Source organism: Anopheles nili, chromosome 3, assembly GCF_943737925.1.
Source record: "Anopheles nili chromosome 3, idAnoNiliSN_F5_01, whole genome shotgun sequence".
NCBI lineage: Eukaryota > Metazoa > Arthropoda > Insecta > Diptera > Culicidae > Anopheles > Anopheles nili.
Window position 1 is genome coordinate 24,515,160 of NC_071292.1, and position 17,368 is coordinate 24,532,527.

Consider the following 17,368-nt stretch of genomic DNA (forward strand, 5'->3'; position numbering starts at 1 on the left):
GCCGCGGTACCTGTGGATGCCGCTGGTGCGTACCGCGCGCGATGTCACTTCAACTTTATGTTTAATTGTTCGCAAAATTACAAGCGCAATTCCTCGGTGGGTTTGCCAGGCAGGCCTGACGAACAGGTCGAGCGGCAACACGGTGCGCGTCTTTTCGCTTTTTATTCATGCGCCCTTCGGGGAGGGAGAGCAAATGCTGCCTTCTGCCGTGTTTATGCTGCTCATTTTCATATGCACCTCCTGCCCGACTGGTGAACTGGTACGAATTTTGTTGTACCAGGTCCCAGAAAAACGACGCCTTTCGTCGGCAAGTCGGAAAGTTGCTTCCTTGCGACGTTCGAAGAAACAATGACGCGGTTTCAGCTCAAGGAAAAGCCACGAGGAGACAAACGTTTTCTCTGTCTCTCGCCATTGCATCTGCAGCACTCTGTATAACTGTCGGAATCGAAGAAATGAACAGCAAAACCGGGAGTGGAGTAGCCTCCGCGCGACAGCACTATCGGCAGCAGTAAAGTGTCACCATTCGACAGCTGAACATGACCATGTTAAAATAAGGGCTTGCGATCGGAAATGCGATGATCACCGATACCGCGCGGACAACGCTCTCTTTGCGAGCCATCGGCTGCGGCCATTGCGGTGCGGAAAAACGCGCCCAGTTGGGCAGAGAAGGGGGTTTGGAAAACAGGTTTACTAAACTGCTCGTGCGAGGGAAAGCAATTAAAGGAGACCAGCGGAAAGGGGCGAACGGAAAAGCGGTGGAACGGATGTGCAAGTGAAGCATCGGATGAATTTATTTCTCGATCTGTCAAGATTAGCCACTGTGAGACGCGAGGCCGCGACGACCGTCGCGAGATTTCATCGCGAGCATCGAAATGGGTCTGAAGAGAAGGAAAAAGTCGAAAAGACTCGACGAACGAAAGTAGCTCATGAGCAAAATTATCATCGTTCTATTACGCGGATGGGAAGACGCAAGATAACGAGCAGTACGTGTGTTTTGTATGCATTCAATGCACACAAACGAGCTCACGTTTACGTAAATCAGGAGTGATCTTTTTCTCGGAACATATTTCAATCAAAATCGCTACGGTAATACTGTGAAAAATGTAGCCTTCGCTGCGTCCGATGAAGCGACATGGAAGCAACCGCTAATTATCAATACATTTCTAATCCAATTATCAGTTGGCATGATCACGTGTACAAGCGCACCAGTTGTACAAGCGAATGAGCCATACAAAACGCACACACCACCAGTGGCGTAGTGGCCCGATGGCGTTTTTATCATTTGCCCAGTTCGTGCCTTGTGTGAGCGGTGAAGTCACTTCACATCGCTGCCGGTGTCAAAACCATTTACACTCATTTCGAAATGAAGCGAACGGGCGCACGCAGCGACACCACATGCCAGCTGTTTTCCGGCGTGCGGCATTTTCCAACCCTGCAAAGCCACCGAATGCTTTTCATCTCGTACTTCATGGAAGGGAAAAGTAACGAAAAGACGTTAGGCATCGAACGGTGGATGCCAAACCAAACAAAAGCCTCTGGTGATGCCGGGAAGAACCGGCAGACCCCGGAAAAAGGGCAAGAGAATGCCCGATCGAGAATGGAGAGACGCGCGACGATCACAACACCAACACCAACATCCAGCGATCGCCAGCGAGCTTGGCAGGTTTCGAACGGGATGCGATCGTTCCGCGAGGTTCGTCGCTTACAGTCACGAACGAAGTCGCGTCTCGAGTGGACGCGTTGTGCTTTTGATCCGTCCGGGTGGTCGCTCTTTCACTTGGAAGGTCAGCTTGAGATTGCAGCACCGGTGTAGCCTGTTAGTTGGGTGACGCTTCTTTCCAGTTTAGGCTTCGGGTGTGTGTTGGCAAGAGATTTTTTTTGGCTGCATCTTTCAACAGAACGACCGTCGGTGTGCCGTGGAAGCCATACAACCAACGGATCTCGAACGGATTGTATAGGAAGAGTATTTTTTTTACACTTTTACCTCACCGTGCGCTAGCATTGCGTCATACAGTGTTTTTAGTGGAAGCTCCGGTTTGGATTCCGTGCTTGATCGAGCCATCGTCATCCGGTGTGGTGTAGCAGGATCGCGATATCATCTTTTTCCCGTCGAAATTTTGAGTGTTTGTGCGTCGGTTAGTGTACGTTGGCGTCACCGGTACCTTCATACTAATGGCAGAAAAAAAAACCCGTTGATTCACCACTTGGTTGCTTCATCTCTGTACTCGGTAGTTTTTTTTTATTTATTTTTCATTTCAACCATCACGCAGTGCACATCGAAGTAACAGATAAACTCGAAATGAACGTTCGCATTACCGTCAAACAGCCACACAATTACCATGGTGTTCGCTTTATAGGTCGCACCGGCGATGGTTATCTGCCCCATTAAATGAACGTTTTGAAGCGACAGCAGGCGGATAAAGCGAGCACCAGACGTGTTTGTTTTCCATTTTTGTGCCTTTTTGCGCTTTCGGACGGGTTTAGGAGTACCAGCTGCGGAATACCTGCGGTTGGTGTAAAATTATTCTGCGGGTCTAACGGGCCTGGCACGGCTGTCGATGATGATAAGCTCATTCGCCAGATGCTGGCGCAGGTGTTACTTTTATCGGGCATCATGTTATTTTCAAGCAGAGCGTACTAATTGTGCCCCAAGCTGCCACACAAATGTTGCATCCGGAAACAGCGAGGAAACCGGTATGTGTCAGATATACCACGAACGTTTGTATATATTTCATAAATATGTATCGCCCTATGCGCTTAGATCAACATTTATTATTCATAACAAATAACATGAACGTTGATACGCAATTTCGAACAAGTTAAAAAAAAATAAAACATAACCGGCTACTCACGAGCAAAACCACATTGAAAAAAGGGTTCGTCGCTTGAAATCCCACACGCGCGCATTGAAGTCTTTCGTTCAAAACGGCCGTTCAAGCCAATGCGTTTGCGTGGCGCTTCGCGCTCTCTTGTTTTTATTTATGTTTCTTCGCTCACGCGTGGCTTGCTCGCGATCGGTGGACCACATCCCCTCCGGTGGGCTTTGACGGGCTTCGGTGAATGAATTAAATAATTAATAAATCCTAGCACACCGCCCGAAGACGAAGATGATGAGACTGACGACGAGCCGCGATGGTGATGATGAAGATGATGATGATGAACGGGTTGTGAGTTAGATCAAGGGAAAAGATTTATGTTCACACACACGTTCTCTTACACACACACACAGACACAAAAATTCACCCCAGAATGGGGAGAGAAGAGAATACGGCCTTTAGAAACATTGTTACGCGGGAAAGATCGAGCGATTGATTAATTATGGTGAATGCCGGTAAGAGGGCAGCGTGATGCGAGTGCGATGCGGCACAAGCGTACAAAGTGAGAATATTCCAAACCAGCAGCGGCCAACCTGGAAATTGTAGCTTAAAAAACCGGCCGAGTAGAAGTCATATCCTCCAGTTTCAAACGAGCACGCGGAACAGAGAACGAATGGAAAGACCTGAGCAGAGGGCGACAGACCCAGAGTGGTCGATAATTGTTTTCTGTTCCTGTGTGAGTGCTCCTACTAAAGGTGATGCTCGAGTGGAAAAACATGAGAGGGGTTTTTGAGTAACAAAAAAAAAGGCACACACAACATTAAGAGCCAGTCAGGAGAAATGATCGTTACGCTAGGGCAAGCACGAGTGAAGCCAAGGTTCGCAAGGTGCGCGGACCGTTACGCATCGCTGGGAAAAGCCAACGCTGGGGCACGATCGCATCATCATCATCGTCATCGTCGAGTGCTGCCAGACGACGGCACCGTCACAGCACAACTACACCTATCTCAGAGCAGGAACGGGCCAAGTGTAGACACACCAAAAAAAAAACACAACAATAAACAAGCACAAGTCAATCCGTCCCACTGCGATCGTTCGTCAAACCGTCCGTCAGTCGTTGTGCTGATGGCAAGCGGATCGCAGGTTTTCTGGGTCGGTTCCAGGCGCACCGAAGCAGCAGGTTTACCTTCAGGCAAGCAGGTTTGGGCATGGTCCTGAGCATGGGAGAGAGCATTGCGCAAGAATTTCGCGCCCTCGTTGGTGAAGTTCCGGAGCACTTCATAAAGCAACAACGCTGATTTACTTCTTTTCCTCTCTACCACAGCTAGAAGTTGCTGCGAGCGATCGTCCGGTGTAGCTGTGGGCACAATTTGAAGCGTAAGTCAAGTCGAACGGCGCCCACCATCAAAGGAACGGACGGGAAATGATCGGCCCTTTTTCTCCCTCAGGACGCTAATTTCTGCCCGTTCCCGTTCCCGGACTTCTCTTCCGGATCAACCGATCGCGAGATCCTCCTTGGACCGATCTTTCACATCTCTTCGTCACTCGCTAAGCTCCTTCTTCACACAAGCACACATACTGGCACACATACTGGCACACGATCCTCCTGTTTTTTTTCTGCTCCGTCATGATCGCTAGTTTTCTTCCTGGAGCGATCTCTTTGATTGTTTTACTTTTCATCTCTATTTCTCGATCTTCTCTTCCACCTGCTTCTTTCTCTCATTCTCGTTTGTCCGTCCTTATGATCTCCTCGTTCTCTCTCTCTCTCTCACTCTCGCTCTCTCTCTCTCTCTTTCCCTGTTTGTATCTTTCTCTTTTCAATCCACCTTTTTCTTAATGTTTTTCCTTTGCGCTCTTCCTTAGTGTAGCATGAAGCAGCATAGCGGAAAGCAGCATAACGTGGAGCCTGGTCAGTTCTCAGGCTTCCCGATCGCGCCAGTGCAGGTTCTTGCGTCAGTTGCTTGGTGCCTTCGCGGCAAACCACACACATCACGGACACTCCGGTGCCGGTTCGAACGGATCGCGCTGCCTCACTCACGTGTGAGGTCGTCCATGGGCACGCAGTACGGCTAGCCTATGGCCACACTTAGCTCTTCTCCTTCCCCGGTACATGTAATGGCACTGGAAGAATTCACGGGATTTTTTTCAACATTCCCGTGTTCTCTTAGTGGCATACCTAGTACGGGGCAACTCAGCATACGCATGGTCGGCGAGGGGCTTAAAATTGTGAAAAAGTGTACGCAAAAGTGAACGATATTTCAAGTGAACGGTACGAGGGTCCATTCCCGGTGTGATCTGATCTGATGGTTGTGGTATTTGTGGTGATTGAAAAATGTGATTCAAACATTCTTCCTTTCTAAATGCGGCTTAGGTTACGAAGTGAATGTCCGATGAATGTGTCTCTATTCAATTTACATTTAATATCTAGCTTCAAAATTTCAAGAGCAATATATACAATTTTGAAAACAAGTCAAATAGCTTGTCGTCGTGAAGCCAATCGCTTCGTTTTTTCTTCAAGATCCTTCTCTTTTTTGTATTTCCTAACACTTAACGCGAGCCGGAAATAGCCGTATTCGCTTCTTACGCCATCGCCAGTGTGATCATGCCGGCTAGCAAAACGTAACCTTCACCTATGTCAACCCGATGGCACCGTCTCCGATCGCGTGTGTGGGCTTCGCTACCCGGTGGCCGTTGTCGTTGGTTTGGACAGTTTCGCGTGCAAGCCGCGCTAGTGAAACGTGAGTAATTTGATAATAATAGCTACCGGCAATAAAAAAAGGCAACCGGGAAGCGTGCTCTCTCGCCGGTGATAGTACACAGGCACACAAAATGGCTCGCCAAGCGCGTGTACTCGCTGAGCGGAAAAAAGCTAAAATAATTGACTAATTCTATTGTTGCCGATCCACGGCAACAGCGCAATGCTGCCAAGGTCACTGCTTCACGCAAAACGGCTGTGTCACAGCACGCCTTAACGACCGGCCGAAACATCGTTGAGATGATAAAAATTTTTGTGCTTTCGAGCAAGGCTTGTTCGTTGCAAGGCTTTGGGGTTTGATTTCTCAATCTTACAAAATACAAACCAACATGGCTAAAGCATTTGCATGAAGGCATTTTTAAGGTGTGCTTATGGAAACCGCCACAAGATGCCCAAATTAGAACAAAAAAACCTACTCAACACAGGTGCCATGAAAGGGGTTGTTTTTTTGTCTGTTGCTTGCTCTCCTGCTGCTTGACCGCCAATTCCATGCCCTCATATTGCTTAGGCTACCCCGCGGGATCTTGCGCACTACAATTACCCTACGGAAAGAAACTCCGACAATATCATCATCGCTGGAGGGGGCAAACGACCAAACCGCCCTCAGAATTCGCCCGCCATCTCCAAGAAGCCAATCACCTCCCAGTAGCCCGTGTGTTAGACGCTGTTTTCAAGCCACTCCGGTAATTCTCTCTCCTTTTTCTTCCACGTTTTTTTTTTTTGATAATGATGATTAACGGCTAGCTGTGGCGAATTTGACGCCTGACGAAGCAACCGAGATGGAAGGCGGAGATGACCCAGGGATATAGAAATTTTGCACGACGCTCACTTTGCGCCAAATAAGCTCATAAAGCTTCGCTGGAGCGTTCCGCGGGGCGATCGCGAGCGGTCAATTCCAGCGGCAGTGCGCAAAACCTGTTTGTCGGTCACGGAGCATTGTTCGAATCCGCTTCTCTACGCTGGCGGCATCTGCCGAAGGAGGGTACGATCGAAAGAGAGAGAGAGAGAGAGATGCGTCATATCATGGCCATCGGCTAGGAACATGAAAGAATTTATGTTGGTAATGCGCCCAAAAAAAACTATGAAGGCCTTGAAGCATGTTAATCTTAAGAGAAATTGTGATAAATTTCGCACTATCGCGCAGTGGCAAATGTCTGCTGACAATTGGGACGAAGGCAAGATACGGGAAAAAAAAGCACGACATTTGGCGCTTTCTCAAAGCTCTACGCACGCGGTCAGTGTACCGTTCGGTTGCGTGTCCTAAGGTGCGATCCCCGAAAATTACACACAAGCGTAACCGTAAGCCAACGGGCACGTTTGGAAAGGGTCCACCACAAAACAGGACATCATGCGCCTTTGTGGCGCTGTAAGCGAGAAACAAACATTCGCGACCACCACCGAAAACGTGACGAAAGGTTATTACGCAGACGCAACAGTATCACGAACCACACGCACCGGTGATCGTGTGCCGTACGATCGCGTCCGGGGCGTATGGAAAATCCAGCCCTCAGAAACCAACCATCGTTGGCAGCTATCAACGCCTTATCGTATCTCTTTCCCGCTTACCGAGATTTGTTACAACGCTAGGCTTCATAAATCCATCACCAAACTGGCGCGCTCGCAAGCGTCCGAGTGAGGAAACGTGTTGAAGGGAATGCCTCACGCCGATCAGGCTCAAGCCAACAGCTAGCAGCCTCAACCGTGTTCTGGTCGGTTGCCCACGAGTTGACTGACCCGGTCCCCTTTCCCGGTTGGCTGGCCGGTTGCGACGAAGGAGCGAAAACCGGGCGCGCAATTGCTGGCTTGTGGAATTGTATCATGTTCTATGCTCGAAATGAGATATACATATACATAAAATGAGCGTTTTAATGTTTTCCCGGCTCGCGGATGGGCCCGTTTGCGCCACCATCCGGACCGCCGTTTTCGGACGCCACAATCTGTGCCGGTGTGTTTTCTTTTTGCTGCCCTTTTTTTTGCCCCCCGCTTTCCGCTTACATTTTTACGAGTGGCTTTTGTTTCAATCCCGCACGGCCACCTCCGGTACCGGTGGGATGGTAATGCAGCGCGAAAAGCTGCCGTCATAAAACAGCGAAAGAATGGAAGAAAGCATACCCATCCTGTCGGTAATGGTGGAGCGAGATCGCGGTCAGAATTCGGTGGATTTTTTGCCTCCTGGATGCCGTGCTTTACCAGGCGACCGGTGTGCAGTTCTTTATAGCACATGGAACAACAGAAAAAACGGCGGCATCGCATCGGTTCGCAACGCGAATCGTTACGATTTGAGGCTTCTTCATTAGAACGCATGAAGAAAGGAACGTTTCAAAGCAAGCGGCGTTGAGTTAACGACACTCTGTTTATGCTTCATTCAATTAACTTTGGCAAAAAGCTTGGCGCATCTTCATATTGGAAGCGCTATGTGTTGCGAAAATGAGCAGCACACGAATAATTAACGATAGGAGCTCCTTTGAGCGAACATCAGCTGTACTGCACGATAATAAAAACTGCACTTTTCGCAGAATCCACATTTTTAATTAACTACATGAACACCAAAAGCCCAAAGTGAGATGTAAAATCGAAAATCAAACTCCTTTTTCATCAGCATATTGTGCAATGTAGCATAGTTTCATTCTTGTTTATTTGTTTGATCGATTGTATCTCATTTATTTAAAAATCAAGGTAAAAGCATCGCGAAAATTGTCAGAAAGAAAAATACATTTTCTTGCAACACACAAACCATTCGGTGCATTGTTTAACGCAACATCAATTTATGTCGTTACGATGAGCTTTCTTTTGTTAAAGGAAAAGCACTTGAAGTAATTCCATATTTACGAAAATCTGCTTTCCATGATCATCCCTTTAGGATGGCCGTGTTTGTCAGAACGCGGCACCAAGTGCAAGACAACAACACCAAACGCAGCTATGTTTGCGCAGAAATATATACCACCCCACGCGTTTAATGTTGGAATAAACATTATATGGCCGCAATGAGACCGTGCCCCGCCGAAACGACCTCCAGGCGTTTGCAGAACACAAGCAACAACTGCCGATGCATCGATGGTGACCCTGAGCGAACGAAGACACACGAAAGCGCAGATATTGAACTGGGAACTGCTTCTTTTTCCTGTTTACCTCTCGAAACAATAGCGTACACGTGGCGATGTCGTCGCGGGACGTTGGGCAAGCTTTCCATTTTTGAGCCTCACACCTCCGGCTGGATTTCGAGTGGCGTTGCGCCAACCGATGGGTCTCGAGCACCGATTATGAGCCGTGGATGGTCGTGTGGCCGTAAAAATTCGCAACCACCATTCCAGACAGCCTTCGGAAAGAGATTGTACCAATTACGGGGTGACAGTAAAATTGCTCGCCGGTGTGCGCACACACTTTGACCGTGTGGTACGGGCCGATTTGCGTGCAGCAAATGCACGTATGCTTTTAATTGAATTCACTTCTTAGCGCATAAGTATGTTGGTCATTGCGCAAACATTTCCGAGCAACAACACATCCCTGGCGCGTTGTGTCACTTCCCCAAAGGCATGCAAAAGGGCGCTCGAGTTCGTGCAAAAGGATCAGGTGACATATTTCGTCAGCCTTTTGGCATGTCTAGTGTTCATTCGATCGGGCCACCTTGCTGGAGGCTCCATTCTCTAGATCACGTCATTTATACGACTCCACCGGCCACAACCTTGTGCGTTCGTGGTCGAAGAAATTTGTCGCAATTACGAGCTCACATTCCAGCGTTCGCTTGCTTCGGTCGCAGCCGGCGGTCGTGAGAATTTTTCACAGTCATTGCCAATTGTCACGACACTGCGAGAGAACACTCGCCGATGAGTAACACCGTTGTGGGACAGGATGGAATGGTGGGAGTATTTTTATCTCCCGCCACCCATGCCCGGGAAGCTCTCGGAACATTCGATCGACGGCGTGTGATCCGACCGCCGCGATAGTGCCGGTCAGTTCCGTTTCATTCCTCCATTATATTTAAATGTGTTCCGGGAACGAGGAGCGATTGTTTGGGTTCGCACGAACGCCACACGCACTGAGACGCACTGGACGCAGGTCACTGGGGAGTTCAATTGGAGCAAAATCTCTGTTCTATGGGTGGAAATCATTATATAGGGTGCTAATGATAGGCGAAGAGCTTTAAGCTTGGCAACTGCTCGTGATACCGGTGTACTGTAATAACTTTAGGAGAGAAACAAATCAATTTAATTTGATCATTTGATGTAGCTTGCCTGTATCATTTTATCAGGTACGAGTGATAGTTGAGAGCGATAGTACATGGTCTGTTTGCGTATTTTAAAGGGGCGTATGGATTCTATGTATCAAAAGATTCGACTAGTTCTTTTACTACTTTACATTTATTTTATTTTCTGTTCGTTTGCGTAGTACAGCAAGCTTGGACAATGTCATATAAAATAAGTATAAAATTAAAGTTGATTTTAATCTGGCAATTACTCAAGTTGTTCTTTAGAATAAGAACAAAAGCTTCTTTGATTTTTTTTCTAATGATTTGAGAAAGCTTTCTGTATCTTGTTCAATCTAGTAAATAAATGAAAACTAAAACATCATTAAGCTAAAGAAATCTACAACTCTTTATGTGGGATCAATTTAAAACTGCTTCTTTAATCCTTTCGTGCGATTATCCGCCAGTGATTGAACCAGAAGCCTGTGGGTGAATAATCACTCACACTCTTAGATCCACTCACAGCCTTACGAATCAAACCCAAACCCACCGACATTTGGCTCAAATTGCAATCAAAGATTGCTTTCCCCCCCTACACGGTCCCTCTCCAGCTTCCCTCTCGTTCGTCAAGCTCCAGTTACCTTCGACCCGCACCGGAATGAGCTGGCCGAAGGGGTTAATTACAGAGCCGAGCACACAAAACCAGTACCGTCTAGGGGTCAATTTGCTAGGCCTTACGCTAGTGCGCGCTCGAAATCGCTCTCCAAGCCACCGATCGATCGCCTTTTCCTGTTTGCATTAGAACACCGGTACGGGCGGAAGCAGAACGTTCGCGCACGGTGCGAACTTCTTCCCCCAAACGCGCGCGCTAACTTCTTCATTAATCGCGGCATCCGCGGGCCCTTGGTTCGATCGATCTTGCGCGCGCGCGCGCGCCCGCGAGTACGCGTATCCGCTCCCCGGGAACATCTGTTTCAATTTCACGGAAGTAATTAGATTCTGTTGTTGCTGCGCCCACGGTCCTGCGGCCATCGAGCCGTCTGAGCGCGTCAGCTCGCGGGTTCGTTCGCCTTCCCGCGAGGCCGCGAGGTTACGGCAGAGTGTAATGATCGACCAGGGCGGCACTGGCCAGGGATTAGCCTCGTGTAGGTGCGGTAATAATCCGCCGGCAGCACTTCGAAACCCATCTCGCGAACTGACGCAGGTTTCTCGTGGCACGCAATCAAGCCGGTATGAGAAAGCGGCACGGTGGTTTGGGAGCTTTCCGGGTGTTCTGTCTCGAGCGGATGTACCGACGGATGGATCACTACGGCAGGGATTGAATGCGGGTATTGAATGGTTTATTTCTCGTATGTTAATGCGTGTTTCATTCGCTTTAATCCTACTAATGGCTAAGTAAGTCTCTTCAAGCGCTCAATTGGATTGCTTCATAACACCAACTCCAGTACGTTGCGACGCAGGATCTTGCCGCTCTGTGTTTTAGGCAGCTCATCCACAAAGTGAACACCTCCGTGAAGGTGCTTGTAGTCGGACAGCTTACTCGCGACGAATTGCACGATGTCCTGCGCGGTGATGTCGCTTCCTGGCACGCGTACAACCACGGCCGTGGGCAGTTCCGTTGTTCGATCGACATCCTCGGGAACTCCGACAACACACACCTCTTGAACTCCAGGCAACTGCGCTATGAGTGACTCCAGCTCACTCGGTGATATCTGGAACCCGCGGTATTTGAAGATGTCCTTCTGCCGATCGATCAAGTACAGGTAACCGTCCTCGTCCATGTATCCCATATCACCGGTACGCGTAAAACCTCGTTCATCGACCGTCTCGCGAGTGGCTTCTTCGTTGCGATAGTATCCGTAAAACGGCTCGGTATACTTTAGCAGCACTTGACCCTGCTGACCGACGCCTAGATCAACTCCCGCCTCATCAACGATACGTACCGAGATGTTGACCATCGGCGTACCAACCGATCCTGGCTTCCGGCCACCAATATCACACGTGATCCAACCAACCTCTGACGTACCAACCGTGTTGTAGGTGCGTCCATTCGGCAGCAACACGTCGAAGCGATCACGCAGATCATCCGACACGTAACTCCCACCAATAGCCACCATACGCAAGCTCGAAAAGTCCACGTGCGAGGCACGCTCGTGGCGCACGATCTGGCTCGCGTATGATGGTGGCATAAACACAAAGCTAGCCCGGTGTTTCTCAACTGCTTCGAAGAACGTTTCCGCCGAGAACGGACGACGAGTGATGAGCCGTGTGGCACCTCCAGAGAAGGTGTTCAACAGCATCATCACCCCCGTGAGCCAGTACAGCGGGCTGAAGTTGAACACCGTATTTGGTTCTGACAACGGGTAGCACCCGATCATGGTGATCGTTTGGGCGTGTGTCACGCAAACACCTTTCGGTGGACCGGTGGTCCCCGAGGAGCACAGGATCATCGAGAGTAGCTCGTGTGAGTTGCCTAAATGTGTGGGTCTGTCGCAGAAAAAAAACCAACCATGATCCATAATGCTTGACGCGTCACCAGGTGCAAGAGTACTCACGTGAACTTCTGCTCTCGGCCCGTCTCTGCGAGTAGTTCCTCGGCATGTCGGACGTCCGTTCGCTTACTCTCCAGCACGTAGATCGTTGGTTCGCCATCGATAGCCTTCCGGGCGGCCAATCGGACAACTTCCACATTGGCGTCGTCACAGAACACCATCTTTGGTTGCGTTAAACGCAGCATGTGTGCCATGTCATCCTCGTTGAAACCTGGAGCCAGTGGGTTGAGTGGTGCTCCGATCGTCATCAACGCACATGCCAATGGTGCGACGTTCTCGCTGTTACCGGTGGCCAACGCAACGATATCACCCTTCCGGAGACCTGCCACTGTCAGGTTTTGTACCATCCGGATCATACGCGTCCGGAATTCGGTGCAATTCATGCGCCCTCCCAAGTCCATGTCGATCTGCATGATGCGGTCGGGCGTCCTTTGCAGGATATGGTTCAGGATCTGGCCAACGCTTGCTTCCGGATTGTAAACCGAAACTGTCCGCGGACCACACCATGTGCGGGTTTTTTCGTCGTACGTACACAGCGCCATCACAACACGGTCTATCTCGAAGCTCCAGCTCGTTTGCCTCTCGAACGTTGACTAACTGCTCTCAGCGAGAACGAACTGAACGAGCTATCTACACGTACGGGAGGAATAAAAAAGCCAAAAGCAAACAATCAACCGTCTGATACTCTCCAGCGTGCTTATCAAACTGGTTTCAGCACCGAGTGTGGTGTTATCAACACACCACAGAGATGTGCACCAAGGCTACGTCCAACAGGCCAGATCTTTGACATCTCATGAAGTGGTTGGTTCACGCAACCGGTCGAGCAAGTTGGCGTGAGTTGGCACAATGAACCGGCGAGGTTGTGACGCGATCTATCCGCTGGTTCCGGACCACCGGATTACCGATCGACGCTGACGTCGAGGTTGGGTCGAAGATTTGAGAAACGCGAACGCCTGTCAGCGCGGTTGTGTAGGTGATTCTCGGATTTTTGACCAAACCCTACCCAATCTCACCCACCGACGACGAACCGGTTCCATGAAGGGCCCAAGAAGGCTTCGGACGTGTGTGACAAACAGGTTCGTAACGTGCGGTTAAATCGAATTCTAGCCATAGACCGCAAAAAAGGGGTGTACATCGTCCACCGAAGGATGGCTATATTTCGTCATGCTTCATATCGCCCTCACAATTTGCCCGTCAATTCCGGTTGACGGTCACGCAACTGTCTGATCTCTTCAGCGACCTTCCGGCGCAGGACCTTCCCGCTCTGCGTTTTGGGAAACTCCGACATGAAGAAAACACCACCGCGCAATCGCTTGAAGTCCGCCACCTGCTCGTCAACCGTGCTCCGGACCTGTTCAGCGTCTGGTCCCGTAGCTCCGGGAAGTCGTACGATGGCCACCGCTGGCAGGTCACCGTCGACGTGCGGAATACCGAAAACACACGCATCCTGCACACCGGCGATACGCAACACAATCTCTTCCAGATCCGTCGGTGATACGTGGAAATTGCGGAACTTGAAGATGTCCTTCTGCCGATCTACGAGATGCAGGAAACCGTCCTCATCCAGGAACCCAACGTCACCAGACCGGAAGAACCCCTCGGGGTCTATGGCAGCAGCTGACGCTTGCCCATTCCCGTAGTACCCTGCGAAACCCTCGCACGATCGCACCAGCAGCTCACCTTGCTCACCAACACCCAACCGCTGTCCTTTTTCATCCACAATGCGCACCTCCACGTTTGGCATTATCGAACCGATGGCGTTTGGTTTGCGTCCAAGCACATCCGCTGCCACACTACCGGTTTCGGATGATCCGTACCCGTTGAAGGAACGTCCTCCTGATGGAGCCAACAACGCATCGATGCGATCTCTCAACCCATCCGGTACGGGACTACCACCAACGGCCCACGTGATGAGTGAGCTGAAGTCGACCGTTTTCGAGCGAGGATGTGCCAGGATCGCCGATGCGTAGGCAGGTGGTGTGAACACAAGTGACGCCCGATGCTTCTCGATGACCTCGAAGAACGTCTCCTCGTTGAAGGGCTTGCGGGTGATGAGTCGCACACCTCCCGTGGTGAATACGTTCAGCATGGAGTGGAAGCCGCTCATCCAGTAGAGCGCACTGAACGCGAACTCGATGGACGGTTTGGGCATGAAGACGTACAGCGGAGACAACAACGCACAAAGGGCATGCGTTAACTGAACACCCTTGTGTGAACCCGTCGTTCCGGAGGAGCAAAGGATGACGGCGACCTTTTTGTGGGAGTCACCAAGGTATGGGGCCCTGTTTGGGAGAAAAACGCGCACGTTAGAGACCTGGAACATCTCCTGAAGTGATCCTCACGTGATCCTCGCTACGCACATGAACTGATTCTCGGTACCCGTTTCTGCCAGGAGGTCCTCTGCGTGCTGGACATCATCCCGGGTGCATTCGAACACATAAACCGGTGGAAGATCAGCCGCTTGGGTGTACACACGCTTCAGAGCCTTCCGGACGACGATGTAGTTGTCCGCGTCACAGAACACCAACTTCGGCCTCGAGATGGCCAGCATGTGCGCCATGTCATCCTCGTGAAAACCAGGAGCGATTGGGTTAAACGGAGCACCAATTGTCAGCAGAGCACAGGCTAATGGTGCCACATTCTCACTGTTGGTGTTGATTAACGCCACCACATCACCAGAGCGAACCCCGAGCTTGGTGAGGTTTTGGGCGAACCGTACCAATCGCATCCGGAACTCGGCGTACGTCAGTGACCGCCCGGTGTCCATGTCACGCTGCATCTCTCGTTCCGGGGAGCGATCGAGCACGTTGAGCATAACCTGACCTAGGCTGGCTTCCGGATTGAACAGCGTTTTGACCGTCGGACCACGCCACGTTCGAGTGGTCTCGTCGTACGTTGTGCGTAATTGCTCCATGGTTCTACGGGCACCTGGCGGGTATTCCGATGGGACGCGTTGCTGGTCGACAACTGAGACGTGAGATGTGACCAGAATTTAGATTTAGACCCGAAACCGACTACTGGCGCAATCTTATCGCTGGCCTAAGAGGAGATGAAAACGTGCGAAGGACTGGTAAAAACAGTCACATGTACAATTGGGGGAGATACGGATGAGAAACAGCTGGCTGTAGCGTCGATTAAACCACGTTCCTGAACGTTGTATTAGCAAGGTCATGAACGCTGTTGTCGTGAATCGTGGAATATGATACGGGGATAAGAACTTCTTCTAGGTTTCACAGTAATTAAACAAAATGCAAATAATGTGTTCTAATGAAAACACCGTGCTTATGTCGAGTTTTGGCAGTCTAATAAGCGATTCCAGACTAATATTGCATAGTAGTACGATATTCTACAGCAGTCATGTGTTCACGATCGCTGGCTGTCTATGGCTTGGTTGATCTTCCCAACTTTAATTCGAATAATAAACTTATAATAGGATTTATCAGTGCCTTAAATTCGTACCGAGCTGACGGATTGTTTTTTTAGATAGTTCACCCAAGGTTTTTTTTTGTTTTGGAGCAGCTTGGCAACATCTTCGCATGTATTAGCGACGGTTTATCTTATCTAGATGCCAGTAATTGCCTCATAAAGGCAATGACTGCTGTTATCGTCTACGACAAGTGCTTCGTACATATCTCATGGCGGAAGACATGCTTTTTCACAGATACAACATGAGGACGATTAGATAGGACTAACGTTTTTTTTTCTTCTTACTATAAACTACCCTTAATACATGGCAAATGAATAGAGAGAGAGAGAGAGTATTACGGAAATTATTGCATACCCGTGGTACGCAGCATATCTGACTCGGTAAAAGTGGCCTTACAATGCGCCAATGAAGCAATTTTCGAGAAAATTTGCCCTAAGTGACGTTTCGAGCACCTCAATTGTGCGTTTCACTGGGGCCAACCCACCATCACCATCATCATCATCATCATCTGGGAGCAGCAGCAGCAACAGCAGCAACACATTAAGCCATCGCCAATCGACCCCAGCTTCAGGTGGCTACTGCCGGGCAAACAGCATCCCACCGCGTTTCCCAATCACCGTTCTGACAGCGGTCAAGATTTTGAATAATAAAGCAGGTCATCATTAATTTCAATTATTTCTAATTAAACACACTCGAGCGCGAAGCCGCGAGAGAACCTAATGCGCTCCAGCCTCGGTCAAGAACATCACCTCACTGCGCTGGGTTGGGTGGAAATTTTCTGGCGAAATGATTAATTGCCCATACTCGCTTGCCCACGGTTCCCGGGAGAGGACGACGTAAAAACGAAGACTTTATTTCGCTTCTTGCCACCCCTCGGGCATGAAACGGGCACGGAAAAAGGGATACCGTCCGGCCGGGCAACTAACGGCAACCCCTAACGGACGCTAACCGGGCTTGGGTCCGCCTTTGACTCGTCCAGTCTGGGATGGGGTCTCGAACGCAGCATCCGATGGAAGCAACAAGTGGGCTAGGCTCGTCGGGTGGTGGGCAACACGCGCAACAACATAATCCATTTCTGAAAGGCGAGTATTACAAATCTTGGCTCCCTCGGCTCCCTTAGAGGGTGCTCTTCAAATCCGCCCCAAGCTGGATTGGCCGAAAGCAAACGTTCTTGCTCCCGTTCGGCGCAACAAATCGCCGCCAAAGGTCGAGCTGTTGCTAAACGGGATTATTTTTCTCACCTCCAACCTGCTACCGCTGGGCGGGCGAATTTAAGGACGGAGATTTTTCTTCACCTTTTTTTTGTTGTTGCTGTTGCTGTCCCAACATATTTTGCGCATTTTTCCATCCTATTACGCAGCAAAAACCATTTCAAATCGGCTCATTTCGGTCGCGAGCGTAAGCCAGTGCCATCGGAACCGTGATGAGCGGCAGTTAAGCGCTTCAGGGTGCAACGGGACGATTCATTTGCTAGTTTGCTACTACATGTGTGTGATGTGAGATTGGCAGTTAATCAAAGCTTAGTCCAAAAAATGGCTGGAATTCTTTGCCCAAGCGTAAGCGGTGGAGCAGCGTAACGAATGAAACAAAAAGGCATGCATGAAATGGTAAACAGCGAAGCAAAGCTATTTTTTA

At 49.8% G+C, this 17,368-nt stretch overlaps 2 protein-coding genes across 2 annotated transcripts; both read right to left on the bottom strand.

Annotated features, from left to right (window-relative positions):
• Positions 1–11,181: 11,181 nt before the first annotated feature.
• LOC128723929 (probable 4-coumarate--CoA ligase 3) lies at positions 11,182–12,848 on the bottom strand. The gene is made up of 2 exons (XM_053817694.1): positions 12,310–12,848; positions 11,182–12,241 (listed from the first exon to the last, which is right to left on the bottom strand). The coding sequence occupies exons 1-2, from the start codon at positions 12,846–12,848 to the stop codon at positions 11,182–11,184; spliced, it is 1,599 nt and encodes a 532-aa protein (XP_053673669.1).
• A 638-nt stretch (positions 12,849–13,486) lies between these two features.
• LOC128723930 (probable 4-coumarate--CoA ligase 1) lies at positions 13,487–15,220 on the bottom strand. Its single transcript, XM_053817695.1, has 2 exons — positions 14,667–15,220; positions 13,487–14,588 (listed from the first exon to the last, which is right to left on the bottom strand). Exons 1-2 carry the CDS (start codon positions 15,218–15,220, stop codon positions 13,487–13,489), a joined length of 1,656 nt encoding a protein of 551 aa, XP_053673670.1.
• Between the last annotated feature and the right edge of the window lie 2,148 nt (positions 15,221–17,368).